The 27,427-nt window shown below is 45.1% G+C and overlaps 1 protein-coding gene across 19 annotated transcripts in view; it reads right to left on the bottom strand.

Moving 5' to 3' along the window:
• MRTFB (myocardin related transcription factor B) overlaps window positions 1–27,427 on the bottom strand; it is a 266,554-nt gene that overhangs the window by 47,349 nt on the left and 191,778 nt on the right. For 15 of the 19 annotated variants that reach the window (XM_044302677.1, XM_044302684.1, XM_044302681.1 and 12 more), the window contains 5 exons: window positions 12,931–12,996; window positions 10,388–10,443; window positions 10,083–10,158; window positions 3,704–3,865; window positions 1,413–1,582 (listed from right to left, as the gene is read on the bottom strand). In XM_044302677.1, coding sequence (XP_044158612.1) covers window positions 1,413–1,582; window positions 3,704–3,865; window positions 10,083–10,158; window positions 10,388–10,443; window positions 12,931–12,996 — 530 coding nt within the window. Of the gene's footprint in view, window positions 1–1,412; window positions 1,583–3,703; window positions 3,866–10,082; window positions 10,159–10,387; window positions 10,444–12,930; window positions 12,997–17,527; window positions 17,594–27,427 lie in introns of all 19 variants that reach the window. The other 4 variants (XM_044302686.1, XM_044302693.1, XM_044302688.1 and 1 more) reach the window with 1 other exon arrangement.

The raw sequence follows: 27,427 nt of genomic DNA, 5'->3' as shown, positions 1-27,427 counted from the left end.
CAGCAAAGAGGCCGATGCTTTTTTCTATAGTGTGCAAGCACGACCATCGCTGCTGGAATACAAGGTGGTCGTAAGCATGGAAACAAGCAGTGTATAATGTTAAGGATAAATAAATTCAGCCAGCAAAGGAGGCAATATGGACAATCACAATACATTAGTAAGTGGCTTGTATTAACTTTCTTTACATGATAAATGCCACTCGCTAAAGTGAGACAACCCCTTTAAGTTATCCGGCAGACTGTTCAGGCAGAAAACAGCTGGCCAGAGTTCACCGGATCTGGTCTAGCTGGATGCTGCTGTTCACCGCCGGACCCCTTGACTATAATGGGATCTGGCATGAGTGCCGGGTTTCGGTCAGACAAAAATCGGTGCATGCAGCGTTTTCTGTCCGGCAGAAACCCGGCACTCATGCAGGAAACCGCCGGCTGCCATTATACTTAATGGGGTCCAACTTTGAACGGCAGTATCTGGCTAGGCCACATTCGGTGAACTATGGCAGACTGATCTCTGCCGGACCAGCCTACCAGACCAATTAAATGGAGGTGTGAACCTACCCTTGGCTGTGTTAACAAGGCTGAAGTCCCCACTGACACGCCTGTTAAAAGCAACTTCAGGCTCCATTCACACGTCCGCAAAATGGGTCCGCATCCGTTCCGCAATTTTATTCTATCCGCAATCGCAAAAGATAGAACATGTCCTATTCTTGCTAGGCATTTCTATAGGGGTGCAGGGCGGGTGTGTTGTGGGTCCGCAACACGCCACGGACGTGTGAATGGAGCCAAATTGGTATGTTGTTTTTACTGAGAGGGCGATAAATGGTTGCCAAACCCAAATGAAAATGCTTTTCTCGGAGCAAAGAAAACCAGTCGGTGCCTATCCAATTTGTTTTTTGTTCCGCTAACCGCAGACCTTGGATGATACTTTGTCATAGATATGAGAATCTTGTTCAGCCCTGCGTCCAGAAGAGCCAAATGCAATGATGCGCCAGGTTTGCAATGCAAAATTCGTAACAGGGCCCTTTAAAGGAACATTGAAGAAAAACGTACATACAGTGTTATGTCTAGACCAGTGCCTGAGCGGATTCAAAGAAACGTAAAAGATAGAAGTCATGCACTGTCCCTTCAAGCAACGCCCTGGGCATAACACAGTGCTTCAGTTTTTCTTAGAGTTTTCTTTGACTTGCCATGCATCATTAGCTGTGCTTAACTCCTAATATGGGGAGGTGGAACGTTTGGGCCTTTTCTGGCTCCAAGGACTGGTTGCGAATGTAACCTCTGCATCCCCAGACCAAGGACATAAACACATTACTCCAGGTAAAATACAGATTGAGGACGAGACTGAGCATCTTTCCAATAAACCAGAGATAATCTGCCAAAAGAAACCCAGTAAGTGTCATTCAGCCTTCATCTTACCTGAATATTAATGTTGGATGTAGGAGAAGCGGATTCGCTGAGCTTGATCTCTCCAGGAGAAGCTGCTGATCCCTGAGATTCTTGGCTTGCTGGCTGTTCCGGTGAAAAGGCATCACTGTCTTCATCAAATGAGAAAGCATCTGTGTTTTCAGGAAAATCTGGCTGGCCAACTGCAAGGAGACAGAATATAATCACTTACCTATCTAGCGCTGAAAAAGACAGAATATGGTTACTTGAAGGGGTTATCCAAGACTATAAAATGCCGCCCCCCCCGCCCCATAGGCCGGGCCCCTCACAATAAATATTCTTACCCCGCTCCCTGCACCGCTCCTGGTCCCCGTACTGCCGCAGCAGCTTCTCCCCGTCCGGGGACGAGCCTCCCTAGCATTGCAGGTGACGCTTTAAGGTCTCTTTAGATGGCAGGAAATTTCGGGAAGGAAGTGTTACTTCTTGGAAACTTGCTGCTCATCAGTGAAGTAGACCTCTGCATTTACATGCAGAGATCTCCTCCTCAGTATGGAGAGGAGCTATTGCCATTGCTTGTCCCCATACAGACTCGATTGTCGGCAGCAGATACTGTTCACACAGCACGATCTACTACCGGCAAACAATGATTTAGGTGACCACATGTCTATTAGCCGGTGAACAAGCGTTTTGCTCATTCATCGGGTCAGCAGCACCTTTACACCGCCAGATAATTGCTAATGAGCGTTCCTATGAACCCCTGTTAGCGATTATCTGGCAGATTCTCGGTCTAAGTAAAGGGCCCTTAACCTATCCATAAAACCATTTTAATTGTAGTCTGAATTCTGATATATAATAATCACACACTATCAATTATCATAAATGACACTTGCTGCCAGGTCAGAGTTGCAAGGGAGATGACTAAAGTATCTGTAAGATTACATAAGGGCCCTTCAAAAGCGAGGTGCAGCCTTCTGCTCAAACTGTGTGTCTTAATGAAGTATTTCAATGATTGAACGATTTTAGAAAAAAAAAAAAAGAAAGAAAGAAAAATGTCCTGCAAAAATGCTGATGTAATTGCCGACTACATGCAAAGGCTTTACTGGGATTATGCTACATTTAGGTGAAGCCTGCGATCTGCAGTAAGTTAAGGGGTCAAACCAAGGAGTATCATCCGCATTCGGACTCTTCCCTTCCTTTTAGCAGGCCTTCTGGCTTTTATCAGGTTACACTGCACGCCTAATGCCTCTCACTACTCGTTTAGTACAGACCTTCCTCTTCCCAGTTATGCCTTACGGCTTTTTCTAAAGCTCAGTGTTGCCTTAGGGGAACCATAAGTACAGTGTGCAAACCATGAATCTGACAACAGCTCTCAATGGGAGCTCTGAGACACGAGCTGCAGCCGGAGGACCTGTCACCGCAAAATGCCGTGTACTCTGCAGGCAGCAGGTTATAGAGCAGGAGGAGCTGAGCAGATTCATGTATAGTTTTATGGGGAAAACTTGTAATTTAAACATTTACATCTCTCCTCTTTCTGACTTCATTGTACATGGGGGAGGTGTTATTAGTGACGGATTTTATTTATATTTTTCTATGTCAATAACTATATTTAAACAAAACAAAAAACATTAAATCCTGCAGTATTTGCACTGGCCACAAAGCCTAATAGGTTGCACTTCTTGGTCTGTACAGATCACTTTACTGCAGTTATCTGCTTATCATTACAGGCAGGCTTACAATGACATAAAACTGGTGTAGATCACAAAGGATCCACCATTTACAATCAGCGATATCATAGCTTATCTACTCCATCCTGACCTCTGCACAGGACACACTCCGTAGCGCTTCCAGGTGGGTCCGATCCGTGCCTCCGTTCCGCATCTCTGATTGCGGACCCATTCAAGTGAATGCACACGGCCGGTACCCATGTACTGCGGACCTGCCGTATGCGGGCTGCAATACGGCCAAGGGGGGCACACGGTCATGTGCATGAGCCCTAAGGTTGCATTCACACCACCGTCCACAAATGCACACCGAGAAATATGGTCGTGTGAATGGACCCTTAGAGGTGGTTATAAACCATAGACAGCTGTCAGCTGAATGTTTGTTTCACCGTCTTCTCGTGACCCCCTTACATACATGCATGCTAGGCTGAGTATGCATGTGTTCTCAACGGTAAGAAGGGAATAAGCCGCAGCCAGTAACCTTCTGGTCATTTCCCATGAGAACAAAGGATCCAACATGCACCATCCTTATGACCTTCAACGTCTGCTATTTGTAGAAAACCGGGACAGAACCTGGTCGGGCTTTATTTTGTTACTACGTGCCTATAATAGCTTCCTTAACACTGGAGTCCACGGGAAGGATGTTCTTTTCAACCAACTCCATTGGTCCAGGTCTTTGAGCAATCTTTTCATTGAGATCATCTGCCAGTCGTGCCCTCTTTAATTTCATTTGTGTCGCCTGCAGGGACGGCTCGGCATGTGTCTCTGCAAACAGAGAAGGGTACATATGGTTATCTCGGTCACCGGCATACATTTATCAGAAAACATTCTGTGAAACCATTGTGTGATACACGGACAATTGTGAATTGTTCCTTCATAAATGATTAGCTGTAGAACAAGCAGACAGTTCACCATTGTGTACACAACTTCCTTCTCTAAAGGTTAAGAGGAAGCGATGCTCTTCACTCCATTCAGCTACGTTCTTATACACAGTAGGCCTCAGTATAAAAGCTGTCCTCAGTAAAGCCACATGACAGATGAATGTTCAGGTTTGTGTGTTTTATCAGTGGGAGAAAGAAACCACCAGACACCTGGGCCGGATAGCTCATCTCGCAGAGAACAAAAGGAACCCAACGCGTCCCACCCTTCTCTTCCCCAACATCTGGTGTCTGGAGGCCACCATACCCAGTAAATGGTCAGCTGGTCCTGGTGGGTTTGGCGACTTATATCTAATGTGTATGGCTAGCCTAAAAGTGACCTCCCTGCCCTTGCTCAAAGCTGCAAATCAGCATCCAGATTTCACGTTCCTCTGGAGATTAAAAATCAAAGCTAAACTCTGATCAACTTCTAAGGACAACAAGAACGACTTTCCGCTGATCCAATTTTGTTACCTTAGGCTCAATATTAATATTTTTTTTTTATAGCACCAACTTATTCCGCAGCGCTTTACAATCAGGGGGTTCAAGTACAGAGTCATACATAACATAGCAGCAATCAGGTCAACAGTTAAAACAAGAGGAATGAGGGCCCTGCTCGCAAGAGCTTACAATCTAGAAGGAGATGGGGGTGACACAAAAGGTGACAATAGGTAAAAAGTGCTTTTTTGTACAATGGTCAGACTTCTTAACACAATGGGGGAGCCGGTCACCATCCGATATCTGTACAGCCTCTAAGGCTACGTTCACACTTGCGGCAGAGTGATCCAGCAAGCAGTTCTGTCGTCTGATGCATTGGGTATTTTTTAATGCCAGATCCGGCACTAATACATTTCAATGTAAATTAATGCCGGATCCGGCATTCCAGCAACTGATCTGGAATTTTGGATGGAGAGAATACCTCAGCATGCTGCAGTATTTCCTACGTCCAAAACGCTGTTCAGTGGCTGAACTGATGACATCCTGATGCATCCTGAACGGATTGCTCTCCATTCAGAATGCATGGGGATAAAACTGATCAGTTCTTTTCCGGTATTGAGCCCCTAGGACGGAACTCAGTGCCGGAAAAGAAAACCGCTAGTGTGAAAGTACCCTAAGTGCATGGGGTGTCGTGGTTACCGATGGATCAGGTTCTGAGGAATAATTCTGAAGGGGGCTCGATAAGTTCTGGAACATCATGGAGACCATCAGTAAGACACAAAAATGGGAAATAGGCAAGTAAAAGGAATGTGGTACTGGCCACACAGCTACCATAAGCTATGGTCAGGAGGTGACAAGTTTTTTTTTTTTTTGCTTTTTGCAGGAGATAAAATAAAGTCTCCATTTGACACCTTGATTTCTAATGGTTGAGATTTCAGGGGGCAGGGGATGAATGTAACCAGGAGCATGTGGTAACTGTTTCTGAGTGTATCATTAAAAGAATGCTTTCCAACGTATTCCAGATGGTGGGCTTCCACATTAGAGATGCTATGTTTGCACCATATTATTATACCCATTATGGCATGTCATATGTGGTTATAAATCAGGCCTGGACAAATTGCAGAAGCCAATGTTCCCAGCTGGTGGGGGTCTACCTTGTTGGGTAATCTATTATTTCTTACCGTCTGGTCTGTAAAAAAAAAAGTTAAAATTAAATCTGTCACCAGTGACCTCCCTATCCAGCTGTTTGCATAGACACATAGCTGTGGTTCACCTGATGAAAATGCGGCTCTTCTTTTGTTGATCTGAGGCTCCATTCCTGAGTTATGATCCTTCTTTTTTTAATATACAAAAGGTCTTTGGTGCAATGAGGGTGTCACTATTGCTCTTGTTGCACCCAAGCTCTGCTCCTTTCTGTGGCTAGCCCCTCCTTGGCTGCTTTGTCGCTGCCTGGCCCTGTCAATCAAGGCAATGTAGGAGGAGCTGGCCACAGAAAGGAACGAGGCTTGTGTGCAACAAGAGCAATTGAGCTACCTTCATTGCACCAAAGGCCCCATTTGTATACTAAGAAAAAGTATCATAACTCGAGAACGGATCCTCTGATCAGCAAATGAAAAACAGCATTTTAATCAGGAGAACCACAGCTAAGTGTCTATGAAAACAGCTGGATAAGGAGGTCGCTGGTGACAGACTCCCTTTAAACTGTTCTAAAGGACCCTAATATGCACCCCTATTTCTAAAGACAATATAAAGCCTGTAATCTATTTCATCTGAATACTGACAAGGTAAGTAATGGGGGGCTAAAAGTGGTGGAACGGTGTTGGAAGCATGCATGATCCAACAGGTTCCTTCAAGTGCTCCATGAAGTCAGACTCCATTCAAGGACATTTTATGGTGTAACGTTTTTCTGGCCTGTGTCCATGCACTGTAATGAGTAACTACCATCTACACGAAACAATGGCTGCATGGTGATTCGTAGGACTTCCATAACAATGACTGTGCCTTATTTTCACACTAGTTATCAGACCTGATGATACAGTCTGCGGCTGGTAAGTCATTTTATGTCTCCGGAAAAACTGCCTGCCAGGTATAATGGAAATATCATACTGCAATTATAATAAATTTCTTGCTCCAGCAAAGCCCAATCTGATGATGAAATGCATCAGTGACTAAACGTCAATGACACTGGGGGGCAATGGACAAGACCTGCTTGACTGTAGTTTCCCCAACAGAAGAAGACGACGTCCTAGGCCCCATTTTCTTGTACAATGAGATTCTCTAAAGCTAGTTTCACACTAGTGTATCAGAGATCCGGGCAGCTCTTCCTGCAGGGAACAGCCTGCCAGGGCATTCTGGATCCGGTATTGCCGGATGCTGGCTGGATGCCCGTCAGACCCATTAACTTTAATGGGGACTGGAGGAGATCCGGCCGCCACCTGGTAAATATGCCCTGAATCGGCCGGATCTCTGTCACGCTAGTGTGAAACTAGCCTTATACAATGTGAGCATCTCATCTTATTACCCAATTATTCCCACTTCTTTTTTTTTTTTTTTTTACATAACTGGCTCCTCAGAGGAACCTATGACAATGCCAGTTTACACCAACCATGCCACATGCTGACTGAACGTAGCAGGAACAATTTATAGGATTACGGGTGAAACCAGCCAACCGTGACTCATCGGCACACCAATGCTTCCCCCATCTGCATGTAACTTGTCCTAATCTCATTATTACTATACATAAGCCACAATGAAAAAACACCATCTGTACAAGTGACAACAGCGCACAATAGCAGGGAACACAGAGTCCTAAGCTTCTACATAAAAGAACAAAGGGAACAGCAAAGTCCCTGGACCATGTCAAGTGTATAATTCATAACTAACTAGTATATAGTGGCTCAACCCCCCCAAAAAAAAATTAATATCCCATTATGCAGAGTGGTGAAAATGTGTGCTCACAGAGCTAAGTGTATAATGTATCCATATTCTAGGGGCCATCTGCGCTTTCTCAGATCTATAATGCACTAATGTTACTGTACCCTGCACTCTGGAAGGTTCTCAGAACACCTGAAATGAAGGCCATCGATGTCTGATTGGTCTGATCTGGATTGATGATTGTAAGCATCTTTTTTTTATCCGCTACACCAATGCTGAAAATAGGGCCACAGGCCCATTTTTACTAATGTGTCTGTGCCCAAAATCTGTCTAAAAAGTGGAGCAATTAGGCACATCTAGGGTTTCTACACTAAGCTTCATTCACACAGTGTTTTGGTCAGTTAGAAGGGGATGCTGTGCTAAATAAGGGCTGTGGCTCCATTTTCAGAAACAATAGAGGTCCAGGATTTTGGAGTGATGGCCTAATCTAGTAATAAATAAGTAGTAATGTCACTTAAAAAAAAAAAAAAAGAAAACTTCTAAAGTGTATTCCGGAGTTCTCTGGCTCCGTTGACATCTGTGACTCAGATTCTGTCATATTTGATGGGTGAAACAGCACAAACGTTGGACACCTAGGCGGAACCCAACCTGATGTGATTATCGTGGCCTGTAGGCGGAGTACAGGACAGGCTGGATATCCATTCATCTGATCACAAAAAGGGGCAACAGTTGTCTGGTAGCTGCTTATCTCCTTGTCTTCCCAGAAATAACATGCCTGAATGAAGGAGTCAAATACAGCAAAAAAACAAAATCTCTTAAGGGTGGATTCACACGACTGTAGTTTTTTTTTGCGGACCGTACATGGCCGCAACTATATCAGAAATGCCTATTCTTGTTCGCGATAGCGGACAAGAATAGGACATGCTCTATCTTTTTTGAGGGGCCACGGAACAGAACCAGGGAATGTGGCCCAGTTGAAATGAATTGGCTGCACCCGTTCCAAAAAATTGCGGAATGGATGTGGACTCATTTATACGGTCATCTGAATGAGCCCTAAGGCTGTATTACACAGCCCGATGTAGCAGACCATTGTCGGGAGGGAAGCATTCCCTCCCAGCAATCGCCTGCTCACTCGCAGAGGAGACTGGTGCCATTACATGCAGTGGTTTCCTCCGCAGCACAGAGAGGAGTGATCGCTATGCCATCGCTCATCCCCATGCTGTATGGTGGTTTGTCGGCAGCAAATCGTTATTAGGCACTATAATCTGCCTGCAAACAATTATCTTTTTAACATGTCAAAAGACTTGGGTTGCCCAATGATCGAGCAATCATTGGCAGTATTACACTGCCAGATGAACACTCGTTAGCAATGATCTGCCGAAAAATCGGGCAGTGTAAGGCTAGTTTCACACTAGCGTTCGGCTGTCCGCTCGTGAGCTCCGTTTGAAGGGGCTCACGAGCGGACCCGAACGCTTCCGTCCAGCCCTGATGCAGTCTGAATAGATGCGGATCCACTCAGACTGCATCAGTCTGGCGGCGTTCAGCCTCCGCTCTGCTCAGCAGGCGGACACCTGAACGCTGCTTGCAGCGTTCGGGTGTCCGACTGGCCGTGCGGAGGCGTGCGGATCCGTCCAGACTTACAATGTAAGTCAATGGGGACGGATCTGTTTGAAGATGCCACAATATGGCTCAATCTTCAAGCGGATCCGTCCCCCATTGACTTTCAATGTAAAAGTCTGGACGGATCCGCTCAGGCTAATTTTACACTTAGCTTTTTTTTTGCTAATATAATGCAGACGGATCCGTTCTGAACGGAGTACACAGAGTACACCCAACAAACCCAGCATGAAACCGATGAAAACATGAAAAAGTTCTGCATCTAAACGTCTTGCCAGGATGTAATGACGCTGGGAACAGAAAGTGCAAACATAAGAAAAAATTGGTATATGGAGCAAAAAAATGCAGTGTTTGGGGGTACTCTGAGAGGATGATAAAACTGGAGAACCCCTTTAAAAGAGTTTTCTGGTAATAATTATTTTTTATCAAGTGCCCGCAGCCTGCCTCATGAACCAGAAGATTCATACTTACCTGCTCCATACCTCTCCAGCCAATGACTGGCTTCACCGCTGAAGCCAGTCACTGGAACAGAACGTGTGACCATGTCCATGGCCAGCTGGATGTAAACAGTGCATGCACTGGAATATGGAGACAGTGAAGGCAGCGCGGAGGACCGGAGCCCCGTGGAGCAGGTCAGTAAGTATGACTCTTCTGTTTCAGGGGGCAGGCTGCAAGCACTTGATAAAAAATACTTATTACTGGATAACCTCTTCAAGGCCATGAAGTCCATTTTGCAACATCATGATCAGACATTTGTAGTAGAGAACTAAGGCCTTGTTCACATCTCCGTTAGGAGATCCGGCAGGCTGTTCAGTCACAGAGCAGACTGCCGGATCCTCTAAGTCACCGCCAGATCTCCACTGACTGCAGTGAGGTCTGCCGGCGATATGGCCGATTTTCAGCGTAAAGGCCGGCATTTGCAGTGGATCTCCTTAATGGAAGCTGGACTACACAAACACAAAGTAAAGAATCGGCATCAGTCCTGTAAATCAGAAAAAAGAAATCTTTATTTGCCCAATGCAGAAACGTTTGTCACCAAAGACTCTGTAAACCAAACTGTAGACAAGAGGTCCTCCTCAGGGAGACGGTGGTACCTCAATACGATGCAGACAATTACTACTGATTATCATTCTTACCTTCTAAAATGTGCATCCTCACAAGCTCGGACCGCTCTGGACGACTACGAATCTTGTGCTTCAGGAAGTTCTCAGTCTGGATATAAAGAAAGATGAGAAATTATACACCAGGGACCATGTATTACCAGTTCTGCTCATGGGCTGCTCTATACTCTATTACTAAAGCAAAAAAGGAACTTTGCTTAGAGATCACATTTTGGCAGACCACTAGCATACACTGCAAGATATTCTTAGCATGTCTTCAGCGTCAAATTTTAAGCGAAGTGGAGAGTTCTTTTTCTCGTAAATCAAGTATTGACTCTTACCCTGGCACGCTCCAAGCTTTTGATCTGCTCGTGAAATGCGGCAGGGCTTTTTAACGCTGAAAATGAGAGAAGATAATTTTAGGAGAAGAAAAAAATAGAATAAAAGATACACAAACATAAGGGACAAAACTGACAGAAAACGTTTATCGGGAAACAATCAATTTCATCTCCTAAATGGAGAACATGGCGGTTTTCCCATACAGCAGTAGACTACAGTCACATATTTCGGCATTAGTCAACCAATAGCAGGTATAAGATCAGAGAAAAGTGTGTCCCTGCAGCACATTTATCCTCCAGCCTGAGCCCCGTGATAGGTCTAGTGCAGATCTACACCGCCTGAGGACATTTACCAAGCACCTTAGCAACTATTATGGCATAACAAAGTCACACAATATGTGCACCATAATTTGCAACTTTTTAGGCTTTGGCTTAGTGGGGGGTTAGTGCCGGGTTTACTCTAACTTACTCCAGAAGCTGGGTGGCGTAGACTTCAGTTTCTGGTGCATGGCAGAGCAGCGATGCACCTAATTGAATTCCAGTCTAGATAAATCTAACACCCCCCTACCCCGTCTAAGTTTATGCCATCTTCAGGACTAGTAAATCTGTCCCACTGTTTTCAGCTAAATGCACCAGGACAGGCACAAATAAAATGCAGTAAATTGGCCCCCACTAAGGGTCTGATTGGCTGCTGTGGGCATCCAGGACAGCCTAGCTTTCTCATTCAGGCCACGTGCTCCGTTGGTCACATATTAGACGTAGAGTGATGCGGTCTACTCATAACAGTAGTCTAGACATCACAGAACGCCAAATCCTCCCTGTCTCCTCCGACTACAAATCCTACAGCAACGTCCTGTTATTTTACCCACATTCACGGCTATAACGCGCTTCACATGGAGCCGTCCTTTGCCTGGTTTTAATCAGAAGCTCGACATTTCATAGGGTATTCCATTAATTTCCAGCACATACGTCGGGAAACATATTCTCAACGTGGAGCCAAAACAGCTAGTAAAATAAAGCTTTCTACTTAGAGTCATTTACTTTAATTAAACCGATCCAAATATAGAGAAATTAACAAAAATACTCATTACAGTTACTGTAAAAGAAATTTGAAGAAGAAAAAAGTCTGCAGGGGCCATGTCTGATTATGATACACAAGATCCTAAGGCAAAATAGGTGACAGTGAGGGGTTTCAGACTTTCGTCCAGGATTAGAAAAACATGGCTGTTTTCTTCCAGAGACAGGGCCGCACATGCCCATGGATCGTGTCTGGTATTGCGGCTTCAGTGGGTTGAACTGCAATACTACACACAATCCATGAACAGGTGCGGCGCCGTTTCTGGAAGAAAGCAGCCATGTTTTACTAATCCTTGACAACCCCTTTAAAAGAATTGTCAGGGATTATGAAAAAAAAAAGGTATGTTTCAGAAACAGTGCCACTCCTGTTCATGGGTAGTGCCTGGTATTGCAGCTCAGCCCAATAAAAGGGGTTTCCCCAAGATTAAAGGGGTTATCTGGGTAAAGATAATTATGATTTATCCTCAGGATAGGTCATCATTACCACATCAGCGGGGTCCTTGTCCCACCACCCCCGCCGATCAGCCGTTTCAGGGAGCCGCCACACTCACCGGAGCTCTGGTGACCAATGCAGGCTCCTGGCAGCTTTCCAAGCACAGCGCCGTACATCGTATAGTGGCTGTGCTCGATATTGCAGTTCAGCCCCATTGACTTGAATGGGGCTAAGCTGCAACGAGGTCATGTGACCGATGTACGGTAACATCACTTGGCCTAGGAAGAAACCACGGCGCTCACAGAGAGCCAGCCTCTTCTAACAGCTGATCGGCAGTAATTCCCAGATAACCCCTTTAACATGAATGGCGTTGAGCTATAATATCACACACAGTCTATGGACAAGACTGGTGATTTTTCAGTAAGAGTTATTTTTTTAAAATCCAAGACAATGTCTGAAACGCGTCAGTTTCTTAGTATGTGTTTTAATGGATTGAATTTCTTGTCACACTACTTCCAAAATCAACATAGGCTCTTTAAGGGTCCATTCACACATCCGTTGTTTCTTTCCTGATCTGTTCAGTTTTTTGCGGAACAGATCTGGACCAGATCTGGACCAATTCATTTTCAATGGGTCCTGAAAAAAATCGGACAGCACAATGTCCGATTTTTTTTCAGGACCCATTGAAAATTAATGGGTCCAGATCTGGTCCAGATCTGTTCCGCAAAAAACGGAACAGATCAGGAAAGAAACAACGGACGTGTGAATGGACCCTAACACTGTATTTAAAGGAACAGAACCCATATCCATCGCTCTCCATAATGGCAGTATGAGGAATAACTGTAGGTTTCTAGTGCTCCAGACCCTGCAATCATGTACAACCCATAGCAGGGATAACGCATTTCATCTCTATAAAGTTGATATTCTGTTGAAATAGAGACTTTTCATGTCTAACTAGAAGGACCTTGCCGTTTCTCACCACTGCACCTTCAACGAGAGTGAAAATGGCTTTTGGGCGGATAAGTGGCTTACTTACGTGGCATGATGCCCTGGTCTACAAGTTGTTCTCTTGTTCGCCTTTGTTGCAGACGCAGCTGAAGCACTGTAAGACAGAGGAGGAGACGTGGTTACAGACAGTCTGACTCACACTTGCCGGTCATTATGTAACGGCTAACATCATGCTGGCTCTAAGGGTATGTTCACACAACAGATTTTGAAAACACGCTGAAAAAATTAATGTGGAATTCGCTCTCATTTTCTGCATGGAATTAATGCTTTTTTTTTTTTTTTTACAACTTCCCATTCATTTGAATTGGAAAATAAAAGTGGATTCCGAACCTAGCAGCAGGTGTATGGAGGAAGAATGATAGCTACTGAAGGTGAAAGGGTACCATCTGGATAGGATATCAACATTTAATTGACCCCCCCCCCCCTTCCCCACACACACACACACTTATAGGGAGAATTAATGTGGTGCACTCCTTTTCACTGTTTACACAGAACAGCGCCATACATATAGGCGTGGCTGTGCCTGGTACTACAGATCAGTCGCATTCATTTAAAAGGGACCAGACTGCAGTACCAGGCACAGCTGCCTGTACGATTGAGATGCTGTCGCACAATGGTCCTCTAATTCTGTTGATTGGCGGAGGTCCCAGAGTTTATCCAGTGTTAGGTGTACCGTGACCCCTTTATACCATCTGCTATGTATATGGGCATGTGTTCATAAAAAAGCCTAACAAGCGCCCGTATATCTTCAGTCCTAGACTGGTCCAGTATGACAAACAGCACAGATTTATTTATTTTTTTACATCAAATAGCCAGCGCCTGATAGTACATCCCATACTAGCATCAAATTGTGGCATTTAAAAAGGAACCAGTCACCGGGATTTTGGGTATAGAGCTGAGGACATGGGTTGCTGGATGTCCGCTAGCACATCTGCAATACCCAGTCCCCATAGCTCTGTGTGCTTTTATTGTGGGGGGGGGGGGGGGGGGGGGGGGGGGAACGATTTGATACATATGCAAATTAACATAAAAGAGTCATATCTTACTTGTGTGACCAGAGAAGAGTCATATTTTCAAGCTCTGACTCATCTCAGGTTAATTTGCATATGTATCAAATCGTTTTTTTTACACAATAAAAGCACACAGAGCTATGGGGACTTGGTATTGCGGATGTGCTAGCGGCCATCTAGCAACCCATGTCCTCAGCTCTATACACAAAATCCCGGTGACAGGTTCCCTTTAGAAACTATTTTTACTGTAAATCAATTCAAGCAATGCCAGAAATATCGTCATCACGTGTTCCTACCCCTCAGGGACCACCTGCCTAGAACCGCAGCTACTACGATCACTGGCGACTGAGGTAGCAGAGCAGCCTGCGACCAATCTGGAGCAAGCAGCTGAAGATAACACAGTGGGCGCAAATCTGGCATTCACAAAATGTGCACCGCATGCTGGGTTTATAGACACTTCGACTGGTCCCCGAACAATGCCGTGCTGTTCTGAAGTCACCAGTGACATCACGGAGCTCGCGTTGCTCCTGCTGTGACAGTCTCATTCCTTTTGAATAATAATCCTGTTTGCTTCTGGAGAGATGAAAATCTGTATATGAAACAACTTCCCTTCCCCGGAGAGCTCTTATTCATCATATCAATGCATCGAGATCACACATAAAAGTCAATCATAAAGCCTCATTTCTAAAAACATCTGGGGCAACTAGAAAAAAAAAAAACTATGACTATATTGCCATCTACACCATGAAAAGCGAGACTAGGTGATGTTCTCTTAAAGCTTAATACTGTGGGAATGATATTGTTAAAGGGGATTTCCAAGGGTCCCGACACCCAAGACCCCCGCTGATCAGCTGTTTGACAAGGCACCAGTGCTTGCAGTAACACTGCGGCCTTCTCTCTGCTTGGTATCACAGCTCAGTCCCATTCATTTCAATGAGTCTGAGCTGCAACCTTGTGACCAATGAACGTAACGTGACACTGCTAAGAGAAGGTCGTGGTGCTACTGCGAGCCCCGATGTCTTCTCAAACAGCTAATCAGTGGAGGTCCCAGATGTTGGACCCCCACCGATCAGATACCGATGACCTATCCAGAGATCATCAGTTCAAAAATCACAGAAAACCACTCTAACCATATAGATCCCATCAGATTGGTGGTGGTTCTACTGCTGGGACCCCCACTGATCACAAGAACGGGCACCCTGTACCCCCCAGAGCCCCCAAAATGAACAAAGCGGTAGATAAACTACCTAACTACCACTCCAGTCATTTACAAGGAAGTTCTGGAAATAGTTTAGAACTGTTCTTGGGGAGTGGCAGTGCTCGTGCTCTAGCGGTAGTACCCCTACCGATCTAATAGTTATCCCCTATGCTGTGGAACAGGCATCTCCAAACTGCGGCCCTCCAGCTGTTGCAAAACTACAACTCCCAGCATGCCCGAACAGCCTACAGCAGGTCATTGTGGGAGTTGTAGTTTTACAACAGCTGGTGGGCCGCAGTTTGAGGATGCCTGCTTTGGAAGAACCAGAATACCCCTTTAAGACATGTCGGTAATACAAAGATCTGATCTGATTGTACATATCTACCTCTTCTTTCACAGCTTGATGAAAGGGGATAACCTTTTCACAGAGCACAGGCTCAAGTAGTGGCATAGCCTTTACTGGTAAGTAAATAACTCAAGACACATTTGCTGAATGGACATTTAGCCAACAGTTCTCACCCTCGACTCCCTTGGAAGCATGCATGCTCCTGTGATGGGGCAACGGGGGTAAGTGTCCAGCAAACACCTCTGGTGCTACTTATCTTCAGAGAAAGAAAGGATCAAACAGATGACAACATCACCTGGCAGATCCTTACGTTACTAAATGTCAGGACTTAGACTGACAATGGATCACGTCAGACTCAGATAGATCTGTTCACAAATATCTGTACAGAAATGTAAAAAAAAAAATGAACCAGCTGGATGTACCAATGTCACATGTTCACTTCTATATCATAATGTGCTGCAGTAAATGTAGAAACACTGATTATATTGTTAAGACATTTTGAATTCACGATCATGAGGACTCTGGGCGTTCCCCAACTGCATGGATTCAAGGTGGGGAATGTATCATAAGGGGAACATCTGAAGTCAGTTCTGCATCAGAGCCAGACTTGCATTGGAGTACTTGGTGTTTGTTAAATTTTCTGCCCTTTTAAACCTACCATTTCTACAAATGCTACTCCAGTTTTTGTACTCCATTCCGTAAATCTGAAGTGAAACTCATTAACATAGATAACCACCTACTTTTCAAAACTGGAGTCAGTAGTGTTAAAGAGGACCTCCACCTTCTCTTGACATGTCAGCTTTAGTAGCTACTTGCATTTGAGGAGTGGCGACAGGTCCTCTTTAAAAATGCTACTTTTTGAGGCCAGAATTCTGGAATGAAGCGTGATAAATTGCCCCCTATGTATTTATAAAAGTACCAATGACTTCAAAAGAACTACTCGGAAGTATCTGCCAAAGATCTCCACCACAATAATAAGCGGTGATAGCCAACGGAGCAAGAAATGACTATAATCATGGAGCGTATAGATACAGAAATGTACAATATAATTATGTCATTGCTCTTGGAACAAAATTAACATTTAATTCTTCAAGATGTCAATCAGTTTTCCTAGGGAGTACACTTAAAGTAGTATTCCCATCTGAGAGAATGGGGGCATATCGCTAGGATATGTCCTCATTGTCTGATAGGTATGGGTCCCACCTCTGGGACCTGCAGCTATATCAAGAACGGAGCGGGCAAAGTGGTGACAAGAGGACACTGGGTTTCCCAGGGTCCAGCCACCACCAAGCGCTTTCCCCATAGAAGTGAACAGGAGTGCACTGTGCATGCGCGGCCACCGCTCCCATTCACTTCTGATGGAAATAGCCGAGCCAGTGCTCAGCTATTTTTGGTGACCTCATAGAAATGAATGGAGGCCGGCTGCTCATGCGCAGTGCACCCTCCACCACTTTCAGGGCTCCGTTCTTGCACCTATCAGACAATTCTACCGATATGCCCGCATTGTCTGAGATGGGGAAACCCCTTTAAGTCCAGAAAGAGCCTACATACCATTCACCCTCCAAAGATGAAAAATACTGACTTGGTTAGACCTTCTTAAAAAGACTATGTCACCAGTTTTATGTCACCCTATCTGAAAGGCCCTGATTGAAATGCTGGGTCGTTTCCATTTTCTGACTTTTCTTAAAATCCTTGGCGAAAATGGTTAAACCCTCCAGCAGAGGCAGGAGTCCCAATATTCACGAACTGCACTGCCACCGAATGAGGTGCCTGGCATCGCCTTTCTCCCATTCAGAACATATACATGCCCTTATGAGTGGGCATCTGGGTGGCGGTTTAGAAGAGATCGCTGTTGGCTGGCGTCTCATGTGTATGGCCAGCGGTACAGGCCTCCTCTTGAGACACTAGCGAACCAGGGCCCAAATGTGTCTGCAACCTCCGCCCTCCCCGTTTTTGAACGATAACCGTTCTCGATAGACTTGCATCAGCTCGTGGTGTTTTATCTTGGTTTTATCACTTCTTTAAATGAACTTGCTATATGAGCAGAAGGAGAAGCGAGGTGTAATCTTACATGTTTCCTGGTGCTTGCTTCGTATAGAGAAGTGTGCGGTTTGTGCAGTCAGCAAAGGGACAACTCCTAGAGATATGAAAACAATGTAAAAAGTTGGCCAGGAGAGAAAAATAAAATTCCCCGTTAAGTACAAGCAGATAAGGGATATCGGGCGTGAAACTACACAAACAGAGAGCCGTGCCTCCATAGTAACTAGACTGCTCTGCACTTCACAGGATGCAAGTGTTGAGTTGTCACCAGCCAACAACCTGAAACGGCTAGAGCAGGAAAAAGGGCCCCGATTAACATTATGAACAGCATCTAAGGGTTGTCCACTTTGAACAATCTCTTTTTGATCGCTATGGTTTACATGTTGCAGATGAGTTGTGTTAAAAAAACAAAACAAAAAAACAAACAAACAAAAAAACGGCACTACAAAAACTGCACACAGTTTTACCATAAATTGCATTGGGTTTGTAAAGCGGTAAGTGCCCACACAGCTTTTACAGGTAAAAAGCAAAAAAGCATTTAACATACAGTATTTCACCTGAGTACTGCAGCATGAAAGTGCTGCGACCGTAGAAAACACTGATGCAGTTTTTGTTGCTTTTTTATTGCAACTCACCTGCAATTTGTAAACCCAGCCTTAGGCCTCATATGCACAAGGCGGATCTGCCACTGTCGCTAGATGTTGTCATCAGTCGTGGACAGGTGTCCGGCTCCCTCTTTATGGATGACACTTGTGCGACCTTCCTTGATAGTCTCTATCCATTCATACACATTTCTTTGTGACAAAACTCTTTCTCCATACTGTGCACAAAGGCCATGATAAATATCGCCATCAGGCACACCCTCAGACCACAAAAAAAAAAAAAATCCCTGCACGCTGCTCTTCTTCCATGCAAATCAGCCATGGTTTCTCACACCGCAGTCACAAATGAACTGACGTAACACATTTAAGGCTACTATCACACTCGCGATTTTGGGCGGATCTGTCATGGATCTGCAAAAACGGATCAGTTAATATAATACAACCGCATGCATCCGTCATGAACGGATCTGGTTATATTATGTCTTATATAGCCAAGACGGATGCGTCATGAACTTCATTGAAAGTCAATGAGAGATGGATCTGTTTTCTATTGTGCCAGATTTGAGAAAACTGATCCATTCCCATTGACTTATATTGTGTGCCAGGACAGATCCGTTTGTCTCAGTTTCGTCAAGCAGACCGCAAAACGCTACAAGCAGCGATTTGGTGTCCGCCTCCAATGCGGAATGGAGACTGAACGGAGGCACCAAAACGCCAGTATGAAAGTAGCCTAAACCTGCACAACAGTAACTGGAGAATGTATGCTGAAATATGATGCACTGGTCCGTTCTGAAAGTTGGAGAGGTTTACATGTGAGGACTAGAAGACATCAGAAGAGAGTCAGGGGCCCATGGAGCCAGAACTGAGTGGCGGGGATCAGGACACTGGGATTACGGTGCTATTTAAAAATTCATGGAAACCCAAGACGTTTTCTTCATTGTGAAAGCCTACAATGGGGTCATGACATCACTTCCTGCACTGTATTGGTCCACATTTCCACTCTCATCAGTGTCCAGATGCTGACGGTCTTGAACAGTGGTTTGTAGGATGAGAATATTGACTGGGATAGGGACAGGGGTGCCATAGCGACACTGAATTAGCGGCATCTGACGCTTCATACCCTGACAACAAAGGAATAGGTGACATGCTTCATGGACGAATACACACTTAGCAGAACCTACGAGTGTGGACAATCCAGTATCGGAGCAGAGATGTCACAGGCTGTATGCTACAATATCCTTACAATCACCCCTGTCCAGGGAGGGACAGATCCTTGCCGCAGGTAAAGGAATTGCTGTCTATGCCATTCCCTTCTGAAGAAAGCACTTCTGTAGCTGGTGAACACATCTGGAGTCAGGTATGACTACTTCTAAGAAAGCTTGGCAGACATTCCCCTCATTTTCTGCACAAGATGGCAGCAGGTGATTGGTCGCTGCAGGACCCACCGCTGTTTTCTTTACCCTTTTATTGACTGAAAATATCATTAACAATCCTGCCTTTAAGAGAACCTTTCCATCCGAACATTGCACCTCACTACACTGTGTCCTGATGTCTCACAGCACGGTACTGTGTGTCTCATACTATACTGCATGTCTCACAGCACGGTACTGTGTGTCTCATACTATACTGTATGTCTCACAGCACGGTACTGTGTGTCTCATACTATACTGCATGTCTCACAGCACGGTACTGTGTGTCTCATACTATACTGTATGTCTCACAGCACGGTACTGTGTGTCTCATACTATACTGCATGTCTCACAGCACGGTACTGTGTGTCTCATACTATACTGTATGTCTCACAGCACGGTACTGTGTGTCTCATACTATACTGTATGTCTCACAGCACGGTACTGTGTGTCTCATACTATACTGTATGTCTCACAGCACGGTACTGTGTGTCTCATACTATACTGCATGTCTCACAGCACGGTACTGTGTGTCTCATACTATACTGCATGTCTCACAGCACGGTACTGTGCGTCTCATACTATACTGCATGTCTCACAGCACGGTACTGTGTGTCTCATAGTACTGTATGTCTCACAGCACGGTACTGTGTGTCTCATACTATACTGTATGTCTCACAGCACGGTACTGTGTGTCTCATAGTATACTGTATGTCTCACAGCACGGTACTGTGTGTCTCATAGTACTGTATGTCTCACAGCACGGTACTGTGTGTCTCATACTATACTGTATGTCTCACAGCACGGTACTGTGTGTCTCATAGTATACTGTATGTCTCACAGCACGGTACTGTGTGTCTCATACTATACTGCATGTCTCACAGCACGGTACTGTGTGTCTCATACTATACTGTATGTCTCACAGCACGGTACTGTGTGTCTCGTAGTATACTGTATGTCTCACAGCGCGGTACTGTGGGTCTCATAGTATACTGTATGTCTCACAGCACGGCACTATACATGTCTCACAGAGTATTCTGGATGTCTCACAGCACAGTACTGTGTGTCTCGTACTATACTGTATGTCTCACAGCACGGCACTATACATGTCTCGTAGTATACTGTATGTCGCACAGCACGGCACTATACATGTCTCGTGGTATACTGTATGTCTCACAGCACGGCTCTATACATGTCTCGTGGTATACTGTATGTCTCACAGCACGGCACTATACATGTCTCAGAGTATTCTGGGTGTCTCACAGCACAGTACTGTGTGTCTCGTAGTATACTGTATGTCTCACAGCACGGCACTATACATGTTTCAGAGTATTCTGGGTGTCTCACAGCACAGTACTGTGTGTGTCGTAGTATACTGTATGTCTCACAGCACGGCACTATACATGTCTCGTAGTAAACTGTATGTCTCACAGCACGGGACTATACATGTCTCAGAGTATTCTGGGTGTCTCACAGCACAGTACTGTGTGTCTCGTAGTATACTGTATGCCTCACAGCACGGTACTGTGTGTCTCGTGGTATACTGTATGTCTCACAGCACGGCACTATACATGTCTCAGAGTATTCTGGGTGTCTCACAGCACAGTACTGTGTGTCTCGTAGTATACTGTATGTCTCACAGCACAAAACTAGGGGGGTCATTTATTCAGACCGGGACACACAGAGGGCAAAAAGCAGACACACGGACAAAATACGGATACTTTACAGACATCTTCAGGGATGGATTTTTCAAATGGGCACGGAAATGTGAAGGAGGCCTCGTGGTGCAGTACTGCATGGCATAGTACTGCAGCATGGCATGGTACTGCAGCATGGCATGGTACTGCAGCATGTGAAAAAACAAAGTGTAGCAGCACAACGGAAAAAAGGGGTAAATACCATTCCTTAATGTGGTGGTGCCAGCCGTGTCGGGAGTCAGTCCTGAGCTCCCCCAGATATAGATACACTTGTGAAGAAAACCGCAGCACTCTCCAGTCTTGAATTTCCAAAGGTTTATTCACCAGCACAATGCAACGTTCGACCTGCGTGGCCTTTTTCAAGCAACTTTTGCTTGAAAAAGACCACACAGGTCGAAACGTGGCATTGTGCTGGTGAATAAACCTTTGGAAATTCAAGACTGGAGAGTGCTGCGGTTTTCTTCACAAGTGTATACTACTGCAGCATGGCATAGTACTGCAGCATGGCATAGTACTGCAGCATGGCATAGTACTGCAGCATGGCATAGTACTGCAGCATGGCATAGTACTGCAGCATGGCATAGTACTGCAGCATGGCATAGTACTGCAGCATGGCATAGTACTGCAGCATGGCATAGTACTGCAGCATGGCATAGTACTGCAGCATGGCATAGTACTGCAGCATGGCATAGTACTGCAGCATGGCATAGTACTGCAGCATGGCATAGTACTGCAGCATGGCACACTGCAGATTTCAAAGCCACTGGAAAACAGCATATCTATAAATAATGAGGGATAGGAGGGTAAAGGATTGACGGGGCCTTGCAGGGGTATTCTGGTTAGATTACGTTATTCCCTATCCACACAATAGAGGCCTGTACTGCTAGGGTGCTGCTATTCATTTCTATGGGAATTCCAGAAATAGGTGAGCGCTGTACTCGGCCATCTCCAGAACTCCCATAGAAATACATTTATTTTGCTGTGATCAGTAGGGGTCCCAGCGGTAGGGGCACACATACTGCACATTTTCACCTTTGCTGAGAGGCACTTATTTTATGTACGGCTTCTCCATTCCTTTCTTTCCAGATTCTGCATCTTTCCAGGCGAAAGAAAACAATAAAAAGAACATTCTGCTATTTTATTACAAAGGAAGCGACAGCGCTAACAACCACAGGAAATCTAAAATTATATTGTTCTACACTTACCAACATTTGCAGAAGGGGCTGCATTTCGTACGCTACACATTTCTAGATTTCAGACTTTTCTGTTGCGCTATCGTACTGTATGAGAAAGAGGAACTGCCTTCTCTCCTCAAACCAGAAACATGCAAAAAAGGCAGAAAAAAAATAGCTGCTCACATGCCCAGAAGCCAACAGTCCGAACCAGAGAGAAAAACAACCTGCGCCATGTGAAGGAGTCACATGAAAAGGGTTCTATCATTTTTAAAGGAGTTTTCCAAAATATTTTAAGTCTTGATAGGTCATCAGTATCTGATCAGTGGGGGTCCGACACCCCTGCCGATCAGCTGCTTGAGAAGGCACCAGCACTCACAGCAGCACCATGGCCTTCTCGCAGCTTTCCCTGGACCATGTGACCTCACGTACATCTGTCACGTGGCCTAGGCTCAGCTCAGCCCCATTAAAGTGAATGGGGCAGGGGTGCAATACCAAGCACAACCACTATACAGTGTATGGCGCTGTGCTTTGTGAGCTTAGAGAAGGCTGTGGCCCTACTGCAAGTGCCAGCATCTTCTCAGACAGCTAATCGACTGGGGTCCCAGGTGTTGGACCCTCACGATCCGATACTGATGACCTATCCAGAGAATCTGTTAAAATGGTTTTCTTGTATGAAGATTGTATGAGACAGCGCAAGATAACCAAAGTCCATCTCACATATTCTCTACAAGACTCTAAAGGTGGCCATATACATAAGACTAAGGTCAGCCGAACCTACCAATTTTGGAGGGATTGGCCAATTATCTAATGTGCATTGGATGCTTGGCCTATGTCAGGGATAAAAAAAAGTGTCTGGCAGTGGCTTACCCCAGTCTTACCATTGAGAACACATGCACGCTTGGTCAAACTGGTTGTGCATGTACATGTTGGAGATCAGGAGTAGAGATCAATGAATTTCATATCTTGAAATTAGTTCACGCTTCGTTTACTGGTAAAAGGTGAATTGCGTTATGGATTCCGTTTCCACGGATCATAATGCAATTCTATGACGGAAAGCATAATGGAATAGCTTTAGAGGCATTGCGTTATTAGTTCCATCATAATAGAAGTCTATGGGCTGCATAACGGATCCGTCCCATTTCCGTTATGCAGGGGAGTTCTAAACGAATTTCATAACCGGAAATTCGCTCATCTCTAACCAGGAGGAACAGTGGTTGTCCAACAGCTACTGAAGGTGTATGGCCAACTTTATGTTCATAGCAGGATCCAAATGACCACCACACCTAGAGATCACTTTCTGTTTGAGCTGTGTTTTCCGGGACCTTTTTCTGTCAATTTTCACTTACGACAGAATGTGTGTCAGAACATGTAGACAGAGCCGAAGATGATGTACTGCATTATATGCCTCCTTTTTCTGTAATAATTCGACACTACAATGCCTGGAATGCCATGTAAGAGAAACAATACTTGGGAGGACTTGACCCCTTTCTAGTAAATGACCAGGGAGGATGAGTCATCCAAGCAAAGCATGAAGGGTCATACCAAGTGTGTTTGTGGGGGTGGGGTGATATTTAAAGCTGACTGGAACCCTCCACCTTCAACAACAGAGATAATGCCTGGGATGTCTAAACAATGTTGACATTGCAAATCTGGTCACCACATGTCCTCACAGACGAATGGCTCCACTTCTATACCAGGAAAACGGTGCCTTATAGCTCCACAGGGGAATGGAAGAGCGTGAGAAACCATCTTCGCATTGCCTGAAATGTATCTTGTTATGGTATAGCAAATCAGGATAAACCCCAAGTATCAAGAACGCCAAATTCTGTACTTAGGAGCAACGCCATGAGCACCAATTAGATCCTAGGTGAACATTTTCACCTACAGAGAGACTGGACACTGGTTCTTCTATTTTATAATATATACATGGAAAAAATAGAAAAAGAAAAAACCTAATGATGAACATATAATACACAGATAAGTGCATAGTCTTTCTATACATTTTGAGACTTATCAATGCTTTAAAACCACTTTTTGGCAAAAAAAAAGGCACAAATTATGGTGCATGCCATATTTGCAACTTTTTGAGCTTCCCTAAAGTGTTGAGAACGGGGTGGGGCTTAGCAGGAGGGGAGGAGCCTCCACAGCCCATCAGATGGATGTACTAAAATTTACACCAGAAACTGGATACGTTATAGCTCAAGTCTATGCTAGCCTGAGGCTGGGGGGAATTTCAGTTTCTGGCGCACGGAGGGCAAGAGATGCGTCTAAGAAAATTACAGTAGGTGCATCTCCAGCGCAGGAGGAACAAGACTAGTGTAGGAAACGCCAGTGTTAATAAATTCCCCCCTTTGACCTTGGTCAGTGATGGCTAACCTCCAACTGTGGTGAAACTACGACTCCCAGCATGCTCCATTCATTTCTATAGAGTTCTGAGAACAGCCATCTGTGCAGCTTGGTTAGCCATCACTGACCTAGGTTCACATCTGTGTCAAAGAATCCAGTAAGAGCCTCCATGGCAGATTCTGGAAAATTTGGTAAAATGACTTGACCTCATGATGGAACCCAATGGAATCCGTGACACAAGCCGATGGGGTGCGGCGGCGTCGCTGTTTTCTGCCACAGAAATGAATTCCATGTCCTTGCTTTATTTGTCTACAATATGAAAGAAATCGAAGGGCTGCGACGGGCAATACGTTACACGGCTAGATTAGAGAACGAGGGAATGAGAGGTGAAGATGTGGATTAGAGGAGATAATGAGATGGAAGATGATGCGGTGTGATAATGAAGGAAGAGAAAGAGGAAGCATAATTCACACAAAAATGATCTCATACAACGTGCAGCTCAAGCCATTTATAATGAGCGATATCACTCTAATTACATCGTATCATTTTAATTATGCATTTAGTTACACTAATGTGCTGCTGTTAGAATCATCCAGAAGTCAGACAGCAGCAGACATATTAAAGGGGTTGTCCGGGCTTTTACTAACGATAACCTCATCAGTATCAGATCGGCGGGGGTCTGGCACAAGGCACCCCCGCCAATCAACTGTATGAGGAGACGGTGCGCTATGGGGATGTCCCGACTGTCAATTTTGATATGCCCAATCCTTTTGTTTGCCAGCTGCTCAATTCCCCCCGAAAACACATATGGGCTGGGCAAATCTAGAGTGTATGGGCAGCATAAGGCTCTATACACATAGGCGTTGTGGCCTCCGTTTATCTGGCGCCACTGAGTTATCAATTGCTTGTCTATTGCTGTGCAGCGCCATTTATCTGCAGCTGGGACTCTGAAGCAAATGTGAACAGGGCCATCGAGGCCATGGCGGCAGAGGGAAGCAGCAGAAAGCTTTCACAGCTCTGCACCCGCTTATTATCAGGGCAACGATCTGATCCTGAAATCACTGCCATGAATCCTGTTTGTCTGTATTTGCTCTGTCCTCTATACAGAAGGTGTCTGGACAATGCACTGAGGTCACTTCCTCGGGGTGAGTCATCTCAAGTGACATCCTGGCTGCAGCAGAGGTGACTGTAGGAATGCCCACGGTGGGGGGTGGGGGGGGGGAATAAGTACTACCGCCACACAGGACACAGGACACGGGAGGATTCCTTACAGATCAGCTTTTTAGCTTTTTTTTCCAGACCATTTCTGCCAAACAGGAAGTGGTAAAAAATAAATGGCCGGAGATATTTAAGTACAAGACTTTCGGTCTGTGTGCAGAAATATGGTGACTTCTGAGGAATCGGAGATATCTGCACGGCTACATCAACACGTGAAGAAGATATGCGTGCCGTATATTCTAAAGGAGCGGAAAACAAATATGGCATGCACAAAGCCATGGTCACTCACACATATACAGTGGCAGATTTTTACCCCCATGCAAATTAAGGCTCCATTGATAATGGGGTCCCCTGGGGGCCACAAGCAATTGACTGGAAAAAAATACAACAAAAAAATAAAAACTTAAACCAGGGGCCGATATACCACCGGTGCTGCCAATTCAGCTGCACAGAACGGTGTGACTTTCCTAGAGGGAGAGCAGTAGCAGAAGTGTCCTATTTTCCTATAGTGTGCAAGCACGACCACCGCTGATGGATTGCAGGGTGGTCATAAACTAAGGAAACAAGCAGTGTATAATGTGATGGAAAATCGAATCCAGCCAGCAAAGGACACAATATGGACAATCACAGTACATTAGTAAGTGCCTTGCATTCACTTTCTCTACATGATAAAGGCCATTTGCTGAAGTGAGACAACCCCTTTAAGGACACGTCCAAAAACAAAAAACATAATGTCAGTCTAACATACAACAGTCATAGCTTTGTACACTGGCAATGAACTGTGACAATAAACTTCTGGTTCTGCAGGCTCCAAGTTGATCATAGACATGACATTGTGGTCGGCTGTACGACTGTTAGGCCAACTTCCATCTCTCTTTCGGGTGATACATAAGCGGCATCAGAAGTGTGTAGCCTCCACTTCTCTCAGGAAACTGGGGCCCATATGGGTAAAAATCCAACTCATCAGGGTCATTTAGGCTCTCCCCATAGACATGCTATGCACTTGAATAATCTATACAGCATATTTGCAGGTTGTCCCAGCAGGACATCGTGGGGACGGGCCTACTTCAGATAACCCCCATAGGGGGCACCCGGGGGACAATGGTATGTGTTTCAGAGAAGGTCCATCTGCTGAGCCGGACTGACTGTTCTGCTCTGTGTCACACTCAGGAACAATGCTATCTCAATAGATTGGAGAAACCACCTCCAACATGATTTGCTGCCTGGAGCTCAGCGCTGAGGCACAAGGTCCAGACCGGCTATACTATCGTAAAAAGAAATCAGTCACTGGACGAAACAACGTTCATTTTTCTTCTTGCTTATTATTATCTATCTCAATTTCACATGCATGGTAAGGCAGCCAATAAATGCAAAAGGTACCAGAAAGTCCACATGCAATCAGTCCATAGGGCAAACACAAAGCCCAAACAGCTTTCCAGGGACCACGTGGAGACGCTGCAGGGGGCTACCACACAAGTGGTATT

The sequence above is a fragment of the Bufo gargarizans genome, chromosome 8, assembly GCF_014858855.1.
Source record: "Bufo gargarizans isolate SCDJY-AF-19 chromosome 8, ASM1485885v1, whole genome shotgun sequence".
NCBI classification, from domain to species: domain Eukaryota; kingdom Metazoa; phylum Chordata; class Amphibia; order Anura; family Bufonidae; genus Bufo; species Bufo gargarizans.
This window is presented reverse-complemented; position numbering and strand designations above follow the sequence as displayed.